The sequence below is a fragment of the Excalfactoria chinensis genome, chromosome 2, assembly GCF_039878825.1.
Source record: "Excalfactoria chinensis isolate bCotChi1 chromosome 2, bCotChi1.hap2, whole genome shotgun sequence".
In the NCBI taxonomy this organism is placed as follows: domain Eukaryota; kingdom Metazoa; phylum Chordata; class Aves; order Galliformes; family Phasianidae; genus Excalfactoria; species Excalfactoria chinensis.
Window position 1 is genome coordinate 41,510,380 of NC_092826.1, and position 21,802 is coordinate 41,532,181.

Genomic DNA, 21,802 nt, shown 5'->3' on the forward strand with positions numbered 1-21,802 from the left:
CCTCTTGGATTACTGTCACACATATAATCAGAAATAGAGATCTTAGAAAAATGGATAGCCACTGTGGAAAAATGGGGTGGATGTATGGGAAAAGCGTTATGAAAGTTAAGCAAAAGTATATGGTTATATGAGTATATTCTTACCTTTTGTTTTGACCTGCATGCAGAAGACTAGGCATGCTAGAGATACAGTTCTCAAGAGAACCAAGAGACGATGGGGCCCAATTCCTTCTGTTATGATAGAGAATTCACTTGGACCTTTCCCACTACAAATTCAGCAGGTACATTTTATACAGATCTTAATTTTATAGTGCAACTTCCTTTTAGGTGTTTGTTGTGATTCATGAAGAACAGAAGCGAGCACTCTTGTATTTTCCACTGAGACTATTCCTCTTCCTTCTCAGTCTTGCTCTGTTTTATGTTTCTTGAGATCTGTAGCTGAAATAACTTATGGCTGTAATAGCAACTGAAAATGTGCTACAATTGTAAAAAGCAGAGGGGCATTAGTATGACAGGAGAGCGCACATCTACAAAGTGTGTAATTTAAACAGGAAAATCTCCACAAAAATCCTATAACGTTGCTTAGAAGATTCAGTAGATGCAGGGAAGATAAAATTTTGTCTGATTATATACTTTTTGGAGTTTTGGAGTAAATGTCTGTAAGAGACATTTTTAGTTTAAGACTAAACATGAGCTGTGTGTTATTAGGAAAGGAACAGACAGTAGGAAAACAAATAGACATGAAAGAGAAATACAAGAACTATAGTTATCATTAATGCATCTAACCTTCTCTAGATTACAGAATGACTAGTAGCAGATACGTATGAGTGTAATAACAGAGTCTGTACAGAGCTATCATTCTACTAATCTTATCTGCCTAACTTCTGGCTTTCAGTAGATAAGGGAAGTATTTGGGGAGGGGGTTGTTTGTAAATAGAGAACTGCTGATGTTACATCCTTTCTGCTTCTCATATGATGTACAGAGGCTATTTAAATTGGCATGTTCCTGGACTAAGCTATAGGTTGCTTTCTTTTTCCTTTTTCTTTGCTTTTTCTTCACTAATTCAAAGTCATATTCTCAGTGAATGCACCAAAACTAAAATCTTTAGAGCAGAGACAGAAATAAGAAGCCAACTGCATATGAATGCATACGAGTGCAGTATTTTAGAAATAGTAAATGTCAGAATTGTATTTTTTTTCTACTCATGCTCCCATTTCTTTAATTGTTCAATGATGATAAATGTTTGAGTTTGAATTAACTACCTGTCCCCATGCATGCGCCTTATAAAGAAAGGCAGTTACAAGTTGGTCTGTTTCCCTATTCAGAGAAGCCTAAGCTGCTAAAGAAAATAAATAAATAGAGTTTTATTTTTGTCATTGAAAACTTCTCCTTCTGCAAATGTGATTGTAGAAAGGGGAAGAAAGTGTTAGAGTGCTGCTGCTGTTTTACCCTGAGCTTAAAAATGTGTTCTTTGTAGGTCCAGTCAGATACGGCTCAGAACTACACCATTTATTATTCTGCAAGTGGACCGGGAATTGATCAAGATCCAAAGGGCTTGTTTTACATAGAAAGAGAAACTGGAAATATCTTTGCTACTCGCGCAGTAGACCGTGAGCAGTATCCAAGTTTTCAGGTACTGGGCTCCAGAATGTAAATACAGTTACATCTTTTATTTCTGTAGTGCATGTTTGAAAGCTGGGCTACAGGGGAGACATGGAGCAGACAGGATCTATAATCAGCTGTCTGTTCAGAGTGGTGTGTCTAGTGTTGGAGAGATGAAACAGATGACAAATACAGAAATAGCTGGTTATTCAGATCTTGAGAGTAGCTTTGCTTTTCACTGCCTAGGCTCTAATTACAGCATAGTTGCAGTGAGCTATTGGATTTGCATTGCTTCTAGGAAGAGTCTGAAGTCATCCCAGAGTTTTTCAGGGAGAGTTGAAAAGGTCTGCATAGAAAACAGATTGTGACAAATTCCAGATGGCTCTGTTTTTGAGCTTACTGTTTCATTAACAGGGTAGAGTGCTCTCTCTACTGGCTGAGAAGTGTAAGAAGGCAGCTAGTAGAAATAACATAATAGCTGAATAGCTGCATAATTTGTGCTATTTTTGCATTGCAACTAAAATATGTTGTAGTGAACAGATAGTTTTGCTGCTTTTCTTGATCACATTCTAAATAGCAATAATTATATCTGAATTTTTAGAAATGCTGAAGTTGTTTCAGTGATACCTGAAAAATTGTGTTGAAAAGACTTTGAAGAGATGCCTGACAAATTTGTGGTGGGGAAAGTGACTCAAATATTGCTAGTGAGGGAAATGAAAGATGGGGAAATAGTTCAAGTTTTTGTGTTGCTGTCACTTCCCCTTCCAGGTGGCTGGTCTTGAGGGCACAATTGAAATGCTGCATTTCTTTTTGTTGACTCCTGCAATAAGCTGAAAGTGTAATAATGCTTCATGGTGCCTAAGTATGAAGTGAATTACTGAATTTCTGTCTTACAGATCATTTGCTTTGCAAGCACTCCAGATGGTTATTCACCAGAGGTACCCCTCGTGCATACAATCAGAATAGAGGATGACAATGATAATGCTCCGTATTTTACACAGGATGTTTTTGAGTTTTGTGTCCCTGAAAACTCCAAGCCTGGTAAGAATTGTTTCAAAGTGATCAACACATTTAGCATCATTCAGTATCAAATACATAGTAATGTGCTGCTTAGTCCAATTCAGTGGGATTTCTTAGTATCTTTAAAGCAAAGACTGAATTTTCAAAGAGCAGCTCAAATTTTTTTTAATGATCAGAAATTCCAAAATACCATTAAAGAAAAAAAAAAAAAGTGTAAAGTAATGTGTCAAAAAATGTTTTTTAAAGTGAGATAATTCAGTATTCTTTAAACAGTATAATAAATTCAGAAGACATCTTTAAAATGTATCCACAGTGAACTGCCTCCATTAAATGCTTTGATTGCGAAGACCAAACCAGAGCAACAACTTTAAAAGACAATTTTAAACAACTAAGTTGGTGGTATTCTAAGGTGTGAAATCCTTTTGTTTAAGATTACAACGTGTGTCTAAGGTTTTGAATTAAAGTAGGGCACTTTCTGTCTGGGCAGCGGAAGATCAAAGAATCATCGAATAACCAAGATTGGAAAAGACCTGCAAGATCACCAGTCCAACTGCCCACCTACCATAAATATTTCCTTACTGAACCCTGTCCCTTAGTACTGCATCTAAATGTTTCTTGGAAACACATTAAAGGCTTGTTTGCACCCATAGAAGGGCAGGGTTTTGCCTGTTGCTGAATCCAGATGTTACAGAGAAGAAAAGCAGGAAAATAGCTGGCCACAGAGTAGGAATGGGAAAGTAGTGGTTTGCCATTCCCTGCCATTTCCTAGATTAAGTGTATAGAGTGAGGAGTGTCTTACTTAATTCACAGAGAAGGCAGTGTCTTCACATTCATCCTCAGAGCATCAGTGGCATTTAATTCTCTGAGCTCTTCTACTTTCAACTGCATGAGTTTATGGGTTAATAGTGAAAGCACACAAACTGGGAAAGCAACATGCCCCAAGGGGCAGAACTGCAATTTGTACTGTCAGAAATTGCTGAACGTCCTTTTCAGTTGTGTTTGGGATGTTCAGTTATAAGTAGCTGAAATCTAGACTCTTTATATTTCTTTTGATTATTCTTTTGTCAATAATGGCAACATTGTTTGAGAAGGAAAAAGAAATAAAAGAGTAAAATAGACAATTTTACACTATTCTCATAGTTTCCGTACTATTTACAGTGTTTTCAACACCACTTTTATTTAAACCTAACAGACAATAGCTCTTTTTACCAATCTAAAATAGAAATATCTCTTCAAGTAATGTTTGTCTAATTGTAGATTTTTTTTTTAATTTTTTATTTATTTATTTATTTTTTTCTGTAACTTAAAATTGCTATATTGTGCTTACAGGTGTCATTGTTGGAACAGTGACTGCAGAGGACAGAGATGAGCCGTATACTCTGCATACTGCTTTGAAATACCGCATTGTGTCACAAACTCCTTCTGTAACTCGAGCATTTTCTTTGCATGGTGACTCAGGTGTCATTACTGTGTCATCGCCACATCTGGACAGAGAGGTGATGTTTCCTGAAGCAGTGCACACACTTTGCTTCAGTCCCTAGCATGAGAATCAACAGATAAAGCATTTATGTTACCTTTTTTCTTTGTCTACAAGTTTCTAGCTAAGTCTCCTACTGCTCTCTTATTCAACACTGAAGAGCTGACTGGATTCTTACTCTTTCTCTGTTTGTGAATTGCATGACTACTCTTTCCTCCTAGTGAAGCTCCACGTGGGATGCTCCCTGCTTCTTTACAGGGAAGATGAACTAATTTTACTGCATGTAGCTGGTCAGCCTGCACTCAACAGAAATTTCTCCAATTTGTAAAATCTAAACAGTAACACAGTGTTTCCTGAGATAAGTGTACAAACCATTTATTGTTGTTAGATAGCTTTTAAATAAAGAAGATAGAGAGGTTTTACTTTTTATCATATTTAGAGTTCTTTAGGTTAAAAATAATTATGTTCTGGAATGTTTATGTCACTTCATAGGTGAAAATCCACATTAGTAGTGAATTGCAAAATTGTGCACTTGCAGGCACATCAGGTACAGATTTGCCAGCAAGAGGAAAATGCAGTGACTGAGTATCACTATAGCTGCTAAGGAAGCAGTCACAGTGACTGAGGAGATTAATGCTTGAAAAATGTCCACTGCTTATCTTTTAAAGAAAAATCTATGAAGTGGAGCAGGAGATCTTTTTCTTTTACTCAGGAAACCTGATGCTGCTTTCATGTGTTCTGCAGTGGGGCTACTATCTTGATTTGCAAGCACCTTTCTTGTCTCCAGCCCCTAATTCCCTAGGTTGCTCAGGTATTTCTAGAGTTATTTCAAAACAAACAAAGAAACAAACAAACAAAAAACCCATTTTGTTGTTGTGAGTGATTTGAGAGAAATAAGCTTAATGAAAAGTAGCCACAGACTGAAAGCACTGGAAACGTGGGTGAATACTCTGCAGGGGAGAGTGAAACAGATAAGGGCACATTATTTGAGTCCTCCAAACTATCAGACACTGGGAAGCAAAGGCATTTGTGGATGTACTGGAGAGCTTTATTCGATGTAGGATATGGCTTACACTTTCTAATAGATGCTGAACTCAGTTCTGCTCAGTACTATTTTACTTATTTTCCTTCTAGAACTGTAGGGAAAATGCTCTAAATTCAGCCATGTCCCCTGAAAAATATAACAGTGCACTCTGGAGCTGAGTTGCCAAACAAGAATAAAACATTTATTTCTGTTGTGTGTAACTGTTAAAATAATAATAATAATCAAACTTCTGTTTACTTTTCAGCTGGTGTCCACATACACTTTATTAATTGAAGTGAGAGATATGGCAGGCCAGCCTTTTGGTTTGTGCACAACAGGAACAGCTGTCATTAAGATTGAAGATACAAATGACAATGCACCAACTTTTAAACAGTTGCAAGTAAGTCTTCATAAATTAAGTGACTAAAGATTACAGAAGTTATTTTTATCACCTTTCAGATTTCCCCATGGATGCTTCTTCAAATATGATTCCTAGTGTCTCCAGACAGTTAATGCCAACATGGACCTTTGTGAATGCCATATTGGTTGTTACATTGTTTGATAATTAGACCTGCTGCTTTATTAGTTTTTGTGAGTCAGTGGTCTTATATGACCATTGGGAGAAAGCTAACATGACTAATTCACTTCTGTAATGAACAATCACATGAATCTTGTAATTTAATCATACTATGATTTTTTTTTTTTTTTTAATTTTTATTTTTTTTAAGGGGTGGGGGTGGAGGTACAGATTGACCCCTGAGCATTTTTGGGACCCCATTACCACTGACCAGCCTCTAAATGACTACTCATGTTAATGTCAATGAAGTAGATGTAATTTCATTATCTTCCCTTCTTCATTCACATTTTAACATAAATAATTTTGACTGCTAGCTTTCACAAGCTTTTGCCAGGAAACAAAGCTGATATTGAATTGCTAGGTTAATTTATCTTTTTAAAACAGTGTATCTCAATAAGCATATATACAGCTGAAATGTTATAGGAGGTGTTGGTATGAAAATGGATAAAATACAGTATTGAAGGAGAGCAAATCATTATCTGTGAAGAATACATATACATAATCTTCTCTTTCTGCTACTGTAGAACATCATCAATAATATTAATTCAGAACCATGCTTGCTTCTTGAGCCTGTACAGAATGATACAGCTCTTTAAAAATATGTATATATAAATAAAACTCTTTTGTCTATTGTCATCCAAGTAGAGATATATTTTGCCTTTCAAGTTCTTATGTTTAGTTTATATATATCTACATATAGTGTGTATATATATACATACATGTATAAAAATAATTTAACTTGTGGCATTTTTAAAATGCCATTCTTAATTACATTGTACGTAGATGAGCATCTGTAGCTGATGTAACTTGAGAACTGTGCTCATTTTCCTTTTCCTGGAAGGAGAATTCCAGGCTTTATATCACTGATAGCTGGGAGTAAGTGTAGAGCTATGTTGGCAGGAAAGGGTTCCAGTTTTGGTCAGTGTGTGAGGGGGTGCGGGGGAAGTACATTAATGCATTGAAGTGAAATAAGCCATTGCACCAGCATGGTAAATTGGCTCATTGAGTTTAAGTGCAGTATTGTGGTCTAAAGTTTTAAATGCAGTGTTGTTCACTCCTGAATTGTGGAGTGGTGTTCTATGATTTAAATTTAACTATTTTTCTTTTGATAACTCCAAGTATGAAACGCAAGTGGAAGAAAACAGAGTGAATGTAGACATCCTGAGAATTTCTGCTGTTGATGCCGATGAGTTTGGAGCACCTGGCTCCACAGCTGTGTATGAAATTATAAGAGGAAATGATGACCACACCTTTGAAATTACAACAGACAGAAACACAAATGAAGGAATTTTGTGTGTTGTTAAGGTAAGTAAAAATGGGACTTTAAGAGCAACATTTTTATCTTCAGGTGTTGCTATTATAATCAATAATGTAGAACTCAGAATACTCATCGTGTGTATGCAGAATTCAAGTATTGCTCTGTGTTTTGCCATCTAGCAGAGCATAGTGACTTTTCCTGGTCCCACGGTTTCAGTTGTTGAGATGTAGGAATGTAACTGAGGAATGTTTCATGGACAGGTTTTTAAGAGAAGTGAGAGTATGTGTGCGATCAGGGGAGTGAGGAACACCTCCTCCAGCCGTCTTCCTTCTGGGAGCTGATCAAATTTACTACCTTCAGTTAAAATTTTCCAGACCTTGTTTTTCGGAGTAGTGAGTATATGTCTGCTTTTCTGGGGTGCAGTTTTGCTCTGCCTGTACTTGCTTTGGCTTTTAGTGTCTGTCTGTCGTCTGTAAGAGCTGTGCAATGACAGGTAACATCTAAGGAGCAAAGAAGGCTAATATTAATATTTGAAGGTGTAAGTGGTAAAAGTAGAGAAACTATCTTTTTTTTTTGTTGATGATAACCATTAAAGTTTATCATTTGGGTTCTTAGAGTTATAGTACTATGGTTAGGTTGCATTTGGACTTTGATCTTTGAGGTCTTTTCCAACCTAGCAATTCTATGAATCTATGATAAAGCTATGCCTGTAATTTCTTCTATGTCGTGTAGCTCTGTAGTAGACCAGAGTGTATTATAACTTCAGGATACAAATAACTTTATTAACGGCATAACATGTCCTTGGCAAACGTATCTGAAGAATTACATTTGTAGATACTTACTCATCAGCCCTACAAATTAAGGCATATTTGCAGCATATGATGTCTTACTGGGAAATGAGTTTAGGTACTGGTATGAAGCATGATTGACTTGTGCTGGTATGAAAATATGACCAGTTCGGTGTAGGAGGAGAAAGTCCTTCCACGCATCTCATTCATATTTCAGTTCTGTTGTTAATTCTTTAGCAGAATATTCATCTACATATGTACAGTGATGCTGATTTCCTTATTAGGGACTGTTTTGCATGTTCTTTTCTTTGATAAACTTAGAATGTGTCTTTTTTTATGGTTATTGTTCATATCTTGTCCGTTTACTGTGTCTCAAGCTGGATGTTCCAGATTGATACCTGATTTCTTTTGTAAATAAGAATGGCAGATTTTTACTTAATAATAATTATGAGAAAAGAATGCCAAGTTTTATATTGGCAGTGGGAGGAAAAAAAAATGTGTGTGTCTATGTGTGTTTGTGTATATATATATATATGTGTGTGTGTGTATCTGTGTTTCAGGGGCTGGATTATGAAAGTTCTAAGCAAAGGATCCTTGTGATTGCAGTCAACAATGAGGCACCCTACATGCTGGCTCCACATTCACAACAAGTTGTTCAGAGCACCTGCACTGTTACAGTGAATGTTCTAGATATAGATGAGGGGCCAGTGTTTAAACCCTGCTTCTTCCGCATGGACGCTAGCGAATGTGATGACATTGGGACAAGTATTGGGAAATATCTAGCAGAAGATCCAGAAACTGGAAATAGTGAAGGCATCTGGTATGAAACAGTGTTGTCTACTAGTTTATTTGGAGTAAAGCAAGGAGGGCTGTGGGAAGGGGGAATATTCACATATCTGTGTATGTAAATACATGCATTTGTGTAGGTATGTGTGTATATGTAAATATACACACGTGTGTATTTGAGATCTTCAGCTAAACATGAAAATTATTCTTAACAGCTACAAAATACCACCTGGACAGTGTAACTGGGTCAATATTGATGAAAAATCAGGTGAAGTCAGAACTGTTAGAGTCTTGGACCGAGATCTAGGAGAAGTAAAACGAGGTGAATGCAATATCACAGTCCTCGCAATAGACAGAAGTGAGTACTAAACGTTGTCATCTTCATTTGTAGTTTGTAGAAGAATTTCTTGTGCAAATTTAACATAGCTACAGCTACACTGACTCAGACCAGATGTGCACTTAGTTTGTTGTCATTGTCTTACTTTTGGGATGGTTCTATCAAATGCTTAGGTAATATTATAACCTTTATACATCCAATGGCAGGATTTATTTATTAGCCTTTCTGTGCTAAAACATCAGCTGGAATAAAAAACATACCTTGAGAAGTTGCTTTACAGCTAGGTGTCGTAACTTTCCTTAAAGCTTGGATCTTAAAATTACATGTGAACTACACCAATTTAAATTTCTTTGAGATTCTGTTATATGTAAAATAAGCAACACTTTTAAGAAGTAAATTTGATATAATTTCTCTGTAACACTTATACATGCACTGACTATTCTTAGGTTAGAAAAAAAAAAAAACAGATTAGGATGGATAGATTCAGTTCTTACATGTAGGTTTTGGTGATAAAGTGCACTTCATAGCTGAAAGAAGCATACTGTATCTGAAAGTGTGTTTCCAGGGGAGGGAGAAATCAGTTGTAGGGAAGCATATTTTCCTTCCAGGAGCAAAAATACTGGAAGTCTTCCCTTTTTGCTTTTGTCTCCCAATTTGCCATAACCTCCTTTTGTTTGTTTCATTTACCCTTCTTTTCTCATCCTCCTGTTGGAGCAGTATGTGTACTCACGTAAGATGCTTGTGAACAACAAAAGAAATTCACACACACAAAACATGGACCTTTAGGACATTTTAAATTGGTAGTACTCTTTCTGTTTGTATCGATACACACTGGTGCAATTAACTATGACCAAATTACAAAGAAGAAGATAAGTAATTTTCAAAGCAAGTCAAGGAATTTCTGTGTGGGATCCTGAACTATATAAAAAGATGCACTTCATCTTAAAGGAGTCTATAATTCAGATTTTTATTTTTATATTTTTCCAGTGCAGACTTAACTTGAAAAATTGTCCTGTCTTTCTCACCCACGGGAGTGGACAAACTTGCAGTTGCAGACTTTTTTCTACCTTTTCCATCTTTCTTTTATCTTTTCCCTTCATTACCCACTGGAGGACAGCACATGAATGACACTGACTGTGGCAATTTTTTTCTCCGTCACCAGAAAATACAAGTTCCTTGAAAATCCTGCCACCTTGGTTTATTCCATATAGCAGTTTTTAGAAGAGTGATCTGTTGTATGATCAGCCAAGCAAAGATGTGAAGTGGACAAAAAAAAGCGACGAGAAGGCCCTCTCTGCTTTAGACCAAATCCGTGTTTGCTTTCCACTTTACTTCTCAGCTTGGCTGTTACAGTTAATGATACTTCATTGTGCAGATTAGGACTAGAAATAAAGAAAGGATTGAATATTAGTATTAAATAGTAAAATAATTATTTTTATTTCGTAGATGGCAAAACAGGCACTGGAACCCTTCAAGTTGTCATCCAGCCTTGCGACAGGAATTATCCACGAATTTCTGTCACTGACTATATAATGTGCAGAGACAGAAAACCAATCTGCCTCAGTGCAGGGGATGGAGATGAGACTTCTTACAGCATGCCTTTAGTCTATCGCATGACTGACCGTAGCTTGGGTTCCATGTGGAAGATAACACGGCACAATGGTATGTTGGGCCTTTCTTCTCAGTTTTACTTTCTCCTTCAGCCATGGCCACTGGCCACTTATTTTGCTAAGCAGAGCAGCGGACTAAATGGATTTCACTTTCCACTGAATATGGTTATTCTCATGGGAAATAGCAACAAAATCAAAGAATGGAGGTGATATTAACTGAGATTTGGATTAACTTTTTCCAATTACTGGATGTCCTTTTAATAAATGTTTGTTCTGCTGACAGTCTTTGCTAGCAAACCTAAACAATATTGTTTACTGTAATGAGTTTGGTTAACTTCACACTTTTAAGTTAAATGTTTTTAGGAGGTTGTGTAAGGTTTTGCTTTTCAATTCTAATATTTAGAAGGTGTGGAAAGTATAAATTCTTCAAAATATCACATTCTGTGTGTAGTTCAGTGTCAATACATCAAAACTAGCTTTAAACTAATTAATATGGATTTGACACCAGCTTAATTGTAAGAGTGAAAGATTGTGTTTGCAGTCTGGATGTGGCAGTGGGATTTCATATACTGTTAAAACTGTATCTTGTTTTGTATTTATTTGTTTGTTTGTTTATTTTTGCAGAAAAGTCTGTGTATCTTTCACCAAGGGGTGATATTCCATTTGGAACATACACTATTCCTGTCAGCGTGTCTGATAGTTCAGGAAGGCAGGGAATCAGTGAAATTACAGTTAACTACTGTGATTGTGTTACTCCAAGTGACTGTGGAGCTGCTCGTAGTGCTGGGAGTGTTACTCTTGGTGTATGGGCCATCCTTGCAATGATCTTGGGATCACTGCTATTGCTGTGTAAGTATGCTTTTTATTTTACCAAGTGCAAAACACTTTGTCTGCTCAAACCTGATTCAGACATCTTTACATGTCTCTTGTGTAACTCTAAGCAGTGTTTTACTGCACGTGCTTTGTCTGTATCAATATCAAAGACTTTTAGCTCTCATCTTGTAGTTCGTGTGTGTATTTTTGCTTATTATTCTTAAAAGTACACTTTATGCATGATGTTCTATGTGCTCATGTTAGCAAGATCAAAAAAACACATTCTAACCAAAAGGGGGTGGGATTTACAGCAATTACCAGATCCTGCTGTCAGCTGAGTACTGCAGTTTGTTCATGTGAAAGTTTACAGCTGACTTTGGCTTGTGCGTTCCTATTTATAGGAAGTCTGAAGTCAATTTCCTAACTTTTTTGGTAATCTTTAATGCATCCTGGATTAAATCATAGAGTCTGAGACACTGTTTAACAAGAAGTTTTACAGGAGCCAGCATAATGTTGAAGGACAAGTTAGGTATTTCCATAGCACACTAAACCCTTGAGTATGTTTTGTGTTACTGAAGTTGCTTGCGGATGAAGATTCTGAGCAAGTCAGTATTGTTGTTAACCAGTGAGATGGCCTTACTGTTACATATTGCTGTCACCAAGTTCTTGTTTTTTATCTTTTTACCAGATTCTGATGTAGGCCAACTGGCATCATCTCACTTTTTATGACATGGGGACATGCTATAGTACCAAATGACTCAAAGTGGATTTTTTTCCCATTAGTGGACAACTTGCCTTGCCCCTTCTCAATTTCAGCTAGTTGTTCTTACTTAGATACAACACTTGGACCTGCCCACTTGTGAGGTCAGATAGTTCCATGTTTTATCATTCAGGTCAAACTCCTGAACTCATGATTCAGCCAGGAGGGAATTGTCAGCTGTTGGGATGGCAGAGTAGGGGAACAGCATGAGATGTTGGCTTGCTTTTTCTCATTGTCCCTTGACTGCACCCAGCCAATAAGTACTTGTTTTATTGTGGTTAGGTTTTACCCGGTGTAGCCTGCACTCAGTGATTTTATAGTTGTCTTCACATCTGCCAGCACTAAGAGGTGACCCACTAGAATCATTGATGCAGACCTTGCTGATAGCTGCAACTGCTATTTGTGCTTCCAAGTGGCTCCTGGGCAATTTCCATAGAAGCTTATACATTTAGAGAGGATTGCTCTGTGAACAGTTAGGCAGAACCGATTTATTCTTCATGGCTTTCCTTATTCTTAAGCTAAAAACTGAAGAGAGGTGCTGTCTGAATGAAATATTTAGGTCTTTGTTTTGAGGGAGGTTTAGTTGCTCACAATTTTCTATATAGAATTATTTCTGTCTGAGTCTTACACATAATATTTCTATAAGAACAGTAAGCTGAATTCAAGGTATAAAGTAAGATTGCTCTTATACTGATTGCTGTAACATACTTGGAATCTTTCAGGATTTTTGTCATCCTTTCTGTGAAGCAGAACTTTCTGATACTGGGATCTTCAGCCCACATATTTCCTTATGACATAATTTGTGTGTGCTGTACAATGTTCTCATATAGGCATAAGACATGATTTTTCAACTAGATTTTGTTTTTGTATTATATTGAAATGTTGCAGACTGTTTACATAAAGCTAGCATTTATTCTGGGGAAACCAAAATACATTTTACAGTTCCATGCTATGTTGAAAAATTCATGTAATACTTGAAAAACAGTGTGCATTTATACACTTTTCAGTCTGGGTCTTTTCAAACATAGTATTATTTTTCAGTGATTCATGATACATAAGCATTTAGGCTAACACAACAAAATTTGCTTTCAAGCAGAAGTAAATAACTGTTTTGAGGTAAACTTCATAGCATCTTTCTCACTTCTTTGCAGTAATCCTAATTACAATTTGTGGCTGCTGTGGTGCTGGGGTAATGCACAGGCAAGTGACTGATGATTGCGCTAATCACAACTTAATTATTTCAAATACAGAAGCTCCAGGAGAAGAAGTGATGGTAAGTTGTCTATTTACTTCAATGTAGAAACGTGTAATGATGCCATTGTATTTCATTCTAAGTAATAGAGACCTATTAGCAAATAAGTGGTTTAATAATGGAAAATAAGTAATGAACACAGGGAACATTCATATGCTTTAATATTTTACAAAAATTTGTAAATTCTTACTCTAGGCAGAGTTATTAGCACCGTATACATTTAAGAAAAATACCGGCTTTTACTGCAGAAGCTTCTTCTTGGCCACTAAATGTTTCTTCCAAACTTGTAAATGTTGGGTTTGAAAGTTCCAGGTGAATATTATAATCTGCCACTTTTAAAAATGGGATTAGATGGAAGTTTACTCCTTTGTCCATATTGAATATGTGCAAAACATTGTTGCTGTTCCTTGGAAAAGGAATTTTAAATTTATCATGTAGTTATTGTGAGTAATCATCTCCCTTCTCTTCTGTCCCCCACCAACGAAAAGATTTCTTTAAAAACCATCGAGCTTACTTAACTTGAAAACCAAGATAATCTCTCCTAAAGATGACAGATGTCAGTTCTGTTATTGCTTATAAAATACAATGTAGCGCATAATTTCTGTGATTACATACTAGTTGTTTCTTTCTTTTGTATAAGGTATGCAAACTTTATAAATAAAACAGAATGAACTTTTTTATATGACTGAATACCTGATCTAATGAATTACAGGTGGTTGACTTTGCAAACCAAACATTTAATGTAATATTGTAAAAAACTAACATTTGGGTTATAGTGCATTTCGTTAGGATAAAAACTGATTTGTAGGATCCAGTATCATACTTAAATACAGATTTCCCTCCTATCTTAAGATCTTTCTCTGAAGACCACTTATTGATCTTTATAGACTTCACTTCTAATGATAGCTTATTGTTCAAAATTTCACTGTGCAAAACTAAGCACTTCATTTTTTAGCGTAGAGAGTTTCTGATTGCTCTCTTGTCTTTTGAGTTTAAAAAATACAGTAAAAATGATAATGAAAACAAAGGTTTCTCCACTGTTGACATCTTTTATTAGGATCACAATATAATTCCTCTACAAACTACTGATCAAGTAGGATGTGGAATAAAAACAGGAGATCAACAAACATTTGAAATAGTAGAAGGAAGAGGGCATACCCTGGAATCAACCAGAGGAGGTGGACATCAGACGCTGGGGTCAGTCAAAGGAGGAGGAGGACAGACTATGGTGGACACGTGTAGATACTCCTACTCAGAATGGCATAATTTCACACATCCTCGTTTAGGAGAAGTAAGTATTCCAACACTGGTTTCCTAGAGAGTAGGTTATGATCAGTGCATGTAGTCTCCCCAAAAAAGGCATTTGGGCTAGAAAGCTCTTTGGTTTTGTTTTGTTTTGCTTCCTTGCTTTTCTATTGCTTGTCTGTGTCCTGTTTTGGAATATTGCTCTTATATATTTTGAGGCATAAGCATGAATGACTTTCTTTTCTTGGCTTAAATTGTAAGAAGCATGTGTTTTTTTCATTTAGATCATTTAACTTCACTGATAATATTACTTAAGCTTTTATGAGTTTATTTTTGTTAATTTGTTTGCTTTTATGCTAACTGCTTGCTTGCGCTAACTTAAGCTATGACATTTATCTTAGCAATGTTGTAGGAATGTATGTACAACATTCAAAATGTAGTTACTCTGCGCTTTGGGGATCAAAAACTCACTACTAGACTAACTACTTCTATGTATCAGTTGTTCAGTTTTGAGTGGATTTTAGTTGTCTGGCTGGTTATTTAAACAGGTTCTTCATCTTCTCTTGTTGCATACGTAAATAGTAGAAATGATTTCTTTATTAATATTTATATTTTATAATCTTAATGATATAGACCATTCATGTGCATTTTTTGTATGTAGGAATCCATTAGAGGACACACTCTGATTAAAAATTAATCAATGAAAGGTAAATCAAAAGAAAAATTATTTTTCTGCAATCTTTTTAGAATAACAATTTAAGAAAATAATAATGTGTTCTCTTCCTATGCAGAAGGTGCATCTATGCAGACAGGATGAAGAACAGAAACATTCTGAAGATTATCTCCTTTCATATAACTATGAAGGAAAAGGATCCTTGGCTGGCTCTGTAGGCTGCTGCAGTGATCAGCATGAAGAAGAGGCACTTGACTTCTTAGATCAGCTGGAACCCAAGTTTAGGACATTGGCAGAAACATGTATAAAAAGATAAACAAGTCTTCCATGGTGCTGAAAAAAACTGTAAATAAGTGGCTGTCCTACTTTTGTGATATTAGGTGTTTTGGAATTGAATGCAACAGATTCTTTCTCCTCTTGCTTTCTGGGGGAAAGGTTTATCAAAATCAATTTAGCGGTGAGAGTGTAAGTAACACATTAAATGTACGGCATATTTTTTTTATATACCTACAAGACATCAAAAGTAAAGGATTCAGAACATTGTTTCTTTAGATTACATTCATAGAGTAATACTGTTTTCTATTTAGTTTATACTTCCTATTCTTTGTGGGTGCTTGAAATACAAAACTTAGTATGTCATCCTGGAAAATTTATTTTATTTTTTTGCTTTGGAAAAGGAAAGCTTTTCTCTCTGTTTCTTTGTTTTCTTATAGATCTGTAGAAATAAAACCAAAAACATTACTGGTGGATATCAAGTGCCTTGTTAATTTTTAACGTATGAACCAAGCATATGTGAGATACAAAACACTTTCTCATGTTAAAATAAAAAAATACCAATGACTACACTGGAAAATTTTATATTTTGATTGAAAGTTAAGTATATATATATTGTATATATGTAAAATAATATTCAAAAATATATTTTTCTCCTAATGGGTTACTACCCATCAAACTTGCTATCCCAAGGGATTGATGGCAACAACACGTAGGATATCAGCATTGTATGCACATATATATTTTTCTTTTAAGGAAATAAGAAATTAAAAAAAAAAAAAAAAAACAACAGGAAACAAGGGGTAACTATTGTACTTTTAAATGAATGCAAGATGATTCTCGTTTTTACTTGATAGAAGTTTGTACCTCAGTTTCTTGTGAGTTTAATGTAGTATCATTACAGAAATGAACATTGCCAAGAGTTTTGTCCAGCATACCTTCTTTACTCCTCTAGTTGTGGACATCATGAGACTCTCTTTCTGTAAGTAGAACTGGCAGAAGTTGCAGCCTGAATGGTCTGAACATGTACTCACTAATAATGTGTTTTAGAGGTAGCACTATTTCAGATGTAAAAGTATACTGAGATAAAGAGTCAGTTCAAAGTGCGTTATGCAGTGGTTGTAGAGGAATGCATTCTTACAGTTCTTCGACAGAGATCATATGAATCCCATTTGTTATTTTAAGAGATGTGCGTACATATCATTTATATGTTTTGTATGTACTTGTATCTTGAATTTGTAATACATATGATACATATGGTAGATGACAGTAGAGTAATCTAAGTGTTGTCGTAAGCTATTTCTGGAATTCAGTTTCTGCTTCCTAGGTTTTGTATATTCTTAATAATTGCACTCCTGGTTGTCCTCTGCACTCTGGGAATTCTCTTGTGCCTTGAAAGAATGTCTTCCTGTCTACGAGTAAGACAAACTTCATGCAGTTACTTATCTCTATTTTTCTAATTCTGCTTTTAGCATTTGCTCCATAATCAAATGTCTTAGATACTTTTAAAAATTTACTATAGTTTATTATCTAAGAAGGAATTACTTTGTACCAACAAAGAGTCACATTGCTGTGAATTTCAGTGTGCAGTGTGCAGCTTCTGCTGATTTTGAGCGATTGCAGTTTGTTCCACAGATTATGGTCAGTGAAAACTCATAATAATATGAGTCAATAAAGTTCTAAAATAACACTTTTAAATCCTGTCTCATGCTGTAAAGGGGCTTCAGGCAATTTCTGGTAAGAATGAGCTTGTTAATTATATTAAATATATTTCAGTGTTATTTCAAATTGGAGATGAACTACAACCGCTGCCAGTGAGTGATAGGAGTGACAGTCATCAACAGCAGAATTTTAGATGAGAACCATGATGTCCAGAACTTAATTAAAAAAGAAGTTAACATTACTCATGCAAACACTACTTTTCCTTATCAGTAATATAAATGGGTTTTGCTATACGTTATCCATGGTTAGGCAGATCTGTGGCTAGTATAAGTCAGGATAGCACTGCTGATGTCAGTGGAGCTGTGTTGATTGATTCCTGGTGAAGATCTTATCTCCTAGTGATGTTCTCACTTTCTGTCCCATGTCTTCATTTATTAGCCATACACTTAAGGTGATGTTAATATCCTTCCCTTTCTCCCCTTATTATTATTTTTCATTATATATGCATCCTATAATTCAGGATGTGACCTAGGATAAATAACAAAATACGCTCTTTGAAAATTACTTTTGGGGTGGGATAGAGAAACCTCTAGAAATAATTTCTTTCCTCATAAAATATACTGGTAGTTTTACTTGAAAAGAATGGACCAAATTTATTTGAACTTGAATTGACTTCCATGGTTGCTAACTTCAGAGTTAAAGTAATAACTTATTGAAAGTAAAACAATGTGTTCTACTCTAATTTACATTAAAGATATACATTTCTTTTACATTTCAACAAATGTAATAGGTTATTGCAAGTGAATTAACTAAACTGAATGGACTGTTTCTGTAAAACGAAGTGTAGAAATGTAATTGAGATGCCTTAAAATGTTAGCTGTAAAATGTTTTCAGTGTATGTTTTAATCATGTGACTGGAGACTTAGTATGTTGCATTAACGTTTACGAATACTGTTTTACCAAATAATATTTGTGTAAAACGTACAAATGAAATATTTTAAAATGTATAAATCCACTGGTTGTTATTGTCTTGGATCACATTAAAAATTGTGAAAATTTGTTTTATTCAACTAGATCACACCCAAATTACCTAGTTCTGCAAGCAATGACATTGTTTTACTATTTTGTACAACAGTGAGCAATAAATTTTTGCAAAATAAAAGGAACTTCCACAGAAAGAGTTCATTTCTTATGCTGTTTTATATCGTAAGCTAGCCAGTTTTCTTGTGGGACTTATTCCATTAGGCTCTACCAGGTAGATCTTTGAAGAGGCCAAAGTCTGCTCTCCTGAAGGGTAGGTCTGTGATCTTGTTTTTCACCCTATTATCAGGATCCTGAACTGTGTCATCTTATCACTTCAGCCAAGGGTGTCTTTGGTTTTCACATACCCATTGAGCATCGTCTTGCTTGTGAGAATGAAATTCAGCAAAGCACCTCACTGTAATCTTGATCTCTTTTGTCAGGAAGTTGTAATTGATTAGTCCAGGAATGTTACATATTGCTTCTGTCTTGCTTTCTGTTGCCCTCCAGCTCCTTATCAAGGTGGTCAAATACCATGTGCACCAGATCAGTGTCTGTGAAGCTGCTTCTAAGTTATCTGTAGAAGGCCTCATCCACTTATTCCGTGTTCAGTGACCCTCACCAGGCAGCCACTGCATAATCTCCCACAGCATCTACTCTTCAATTTTTAATCACAAGTTCTCAATTGACAGCATTAAGCAAGACAGAAATTTGGGCTGGCAGATGGGTACTTTCATCCACTGCAGCAGGAAGTTGCCCATTACTGTTATTTTTTCTTCCAGGTTCTCCTGTATGGCTAAGGGTCTGTCAAGACTACACTTGACCTGAAAGTACACTGTTTCCTCCGCCTTGTTGAGGGCAGTGAGCTTGCCTCAGTACACATCTGCTTTCAGTATTCAGGCAATTGATGAATTTCAGCTCAGCTTCATACTTCTGTTGTCCCTCCTTCCAGCTCTGGGTCACACAGTGCTATTGATTCTACTGGGAGGAGCAGCATCATAGGGTCCCTGTGCATCACTGAGCAATGCTGGTCAGGGCACTGAGCCTCACGTTTGAATGCTGGTCATACCCACGAAAGGGGAGCTGTTTACATTCATGGTGCTGAGTTGCTGGTACACTTGAACTTGGGAAAACCTGGGGAGAGATTAAAGAAAATGAGCCCAAAACTGAGTTAACCAAGTTGATCAATTATGCTGAGTCTATACTTAAGCTTCTGTCATGGGTTAAGCTAAAATCTACCTGCACCCATGACATGGGGCAGTTGGCCCGCAGGCCGCTGGCCCAGAAGGAAAAGAAAACACGGAAAAAAAAAGAAATAAATACAGCGGCAACAATCTAAGGAGGCACACTTATTAACTAAATACTATATCGGAATACAGAATAACACAATATAATACAATATAATTGGAATTAAGGCTAACGAATTAAAGTAAAATAAGAGAGAGTGAGTCTCAAAACTGAGAGGTCTACTGTAACTCTAGGCGAAATGGCTGGAACGCTCCCACACGGCTCCCCCATGGCTGGCAGGATCCAAGAGAGCGAGTCCAGCACTGAAGTGACATTATATAGAGTCCGTGTCATATGACTGACCGTGGTGTTCCCTGGGACATTCAGTCTTCTTTTGTGAGCAGCAGATTCGTCAAAATTATTTATGCTTAACATGATGTTATGATGTGGAATACTGATAGCAAAATTACAAAATTGCAAAACCACGACAGCTTCACAATGCAAATGGAATTCAAAGTCTTCTACTGATAGCTGGTTTTTGTTTTTCCTCCCAGATTTAAAGATTTTCCTACGGGAATGCGAAGGGGACAAATAATTCCTTTATCAGAATACGTTACTAGAACAGCAATGTACTTAAGATGAAAAGGGCACCAACTTGTCTAACATTGTTAGACTTACACAGCAAATAAACTGCCATGAAGTCTGTCTTGTGTCATGGTTCTTTCTTTGGCTTTAAAGTATGAATAGATTTATGTTTCTAGGAGGGGCATGTGTGTGCTTTCCAGTGAAGTATGGTTGATTTCTACTGAAGTATTAATCAACTATTATTCTTCAGTGCATCCATTGTGTGGAACTTTAAGTAGAACTACATGAATATTAACACAAGCCTCTTTAATAATCTCTATGAGCTTCAGATAAATGTGTGACATTAAATATCAGACACAGTAGGATTATGGGTTGAAGTCAGATTTGCCAGGTGAGCAACCCTATGCAAATAGATCTACGGAAGCAATGTATCATTTTGCATAGTTCTCAAGCCTTTGTCTTGTGTTGGGTGGAACATGTAAAAAGCACTATACATTATGGCTTTCTGTCAGTAAGTACCTTAAAGAAATCTGGAAGCTGTAAGTACCATCTTCAGATGGCTTGGAACTGACACTGGAATTTATGTTCAAGTTCCCAGAACAATTTGTTCTGCTCTTTGAGCACAGCTTCCTCCCACTAATTTAAAACTTGACCTCTTTAGCTCTATCCTTCAGGTTCCTCCCTTACCCTAGTTTTCCCTTCTCTCTTGCTTTGTTCTCAGCCCTTGCCCCAGGACATGTCTCTGTGTAAACATCATCACTCCCTGAAGGCTTGTTTTATACTTATTTATTTATTTCCATATGTTAAGCTTCCCTGTTGCAGTTTATCCTCTCTTTTTCTCAAATTCCAGTCTGGCCCCTGTGCCAAATGCATCCGAGTGGGCTGCCCACACACCAGGAAAGGCAATGTGGGGAGTGTAAGGAAAAAGCAAACAACCTAGCAGTGAGCATCTAAAATGCTTAAGTGAGGTAATTATCCTGCAGTGAATTTATGATTAGCAAAAATTTAGAATCTTAGGATCATAGAATTGTTTGGGTTGGAAGGGACCCTTAAGGTCACCCAGTTCCAACCCCCTTCTGTAGGCAGGGACACCTCCCTCTAGGCCAGGTTGCGCAAAGCCCCATCCAGCCTGGCTTTGAATGCTTCCAGGGAGGGGGCATCCACAACCTCACTGAGTAACTTGTTCTGGTTTCTCATAGCATCTGTTCAGAGTTTTGGTCATGTGAATTTTAAACTGGAAGTAAAGGCCTCTGGTTGATTGGATTAGTATCACCTGTGTATCTTTGGTTATGGGGCCATGGTTACACTAACAACTGAAAGGAAAATCCTGGTCAACCTTGAACACTTTTAGGTGAAATATGTTTCATAAAGTTCATCATTTACAGAAAATTACAAGTGACGGGTACCAGAACTCTTGAGCAGGTTGGCAGTGGGTGTGAGGAGATAATTTTATTTATATTTTAAATATCACATTCTAGGGAAACATTATACTTTTGAGCTAAAAGTAAGAATTCAATTGGGGAAAAAAAAGTCAGCCTTCACCTGATCCCCAACATTTAGCTTCTCAATGCATTTGATCTTAATCTGTTGAAATTATTCCGAATAACTGAAAGCAGTCTTGGGCAAACAAGGAAACATTGTGCAACTCTTTAAATACGGGTAATTTTGCTGGGTTAACCTGTAATTAAAACATTCCAAATAACTACAATCAAGCCACTACAAACTTATCACATAAATGCTTTAACAGATCAAATAGACCCATAAAGACCAAAGTCTTTCCTCCCACTTTGAGGAGGCTATAATTTGAGCAGAT

At 36.3% G+C, this 21,802-nt stretch overlaps 1 protein-coding gene across 1 annotated transcript; it reads left to right on the forward strand.

Moving 5' to 3' along the window:
• The first annotated feature begins 220 nt into the window (after positions 1-220).
• LOC140248419 (desmocollin-2-like) lies at positions 221-15,684 on the forward strand. The gene is made up of 13 exons (XM_072329134.1): positions 221-280; positions 1,478-1,633; positions 2,499-2,643; positions 3,952-4,118; positions 5,389-5,523; positions 6,820-7,005; positions 8,307-8,566; positions 8,748-8,890; positions 10,316-10,531; positions 11,104-11,328; positions 13,204-13,325; positions 14,362-14,595; positions 15,341-15,684. Exons 1-13 carry the CDS (start codon positions 236-238, stop codon positions 15,536-15,538), a joined length of 2,232 nt encoding a protein of 743 aa, XP_072185235.1. The 5' UTR covers positions 221-235; the 3' UTR covers positions 15,539-15,684.
• The last annotated feature ends 6,118 nt before the right edge of the window (positions 15,685-21,802 follow it).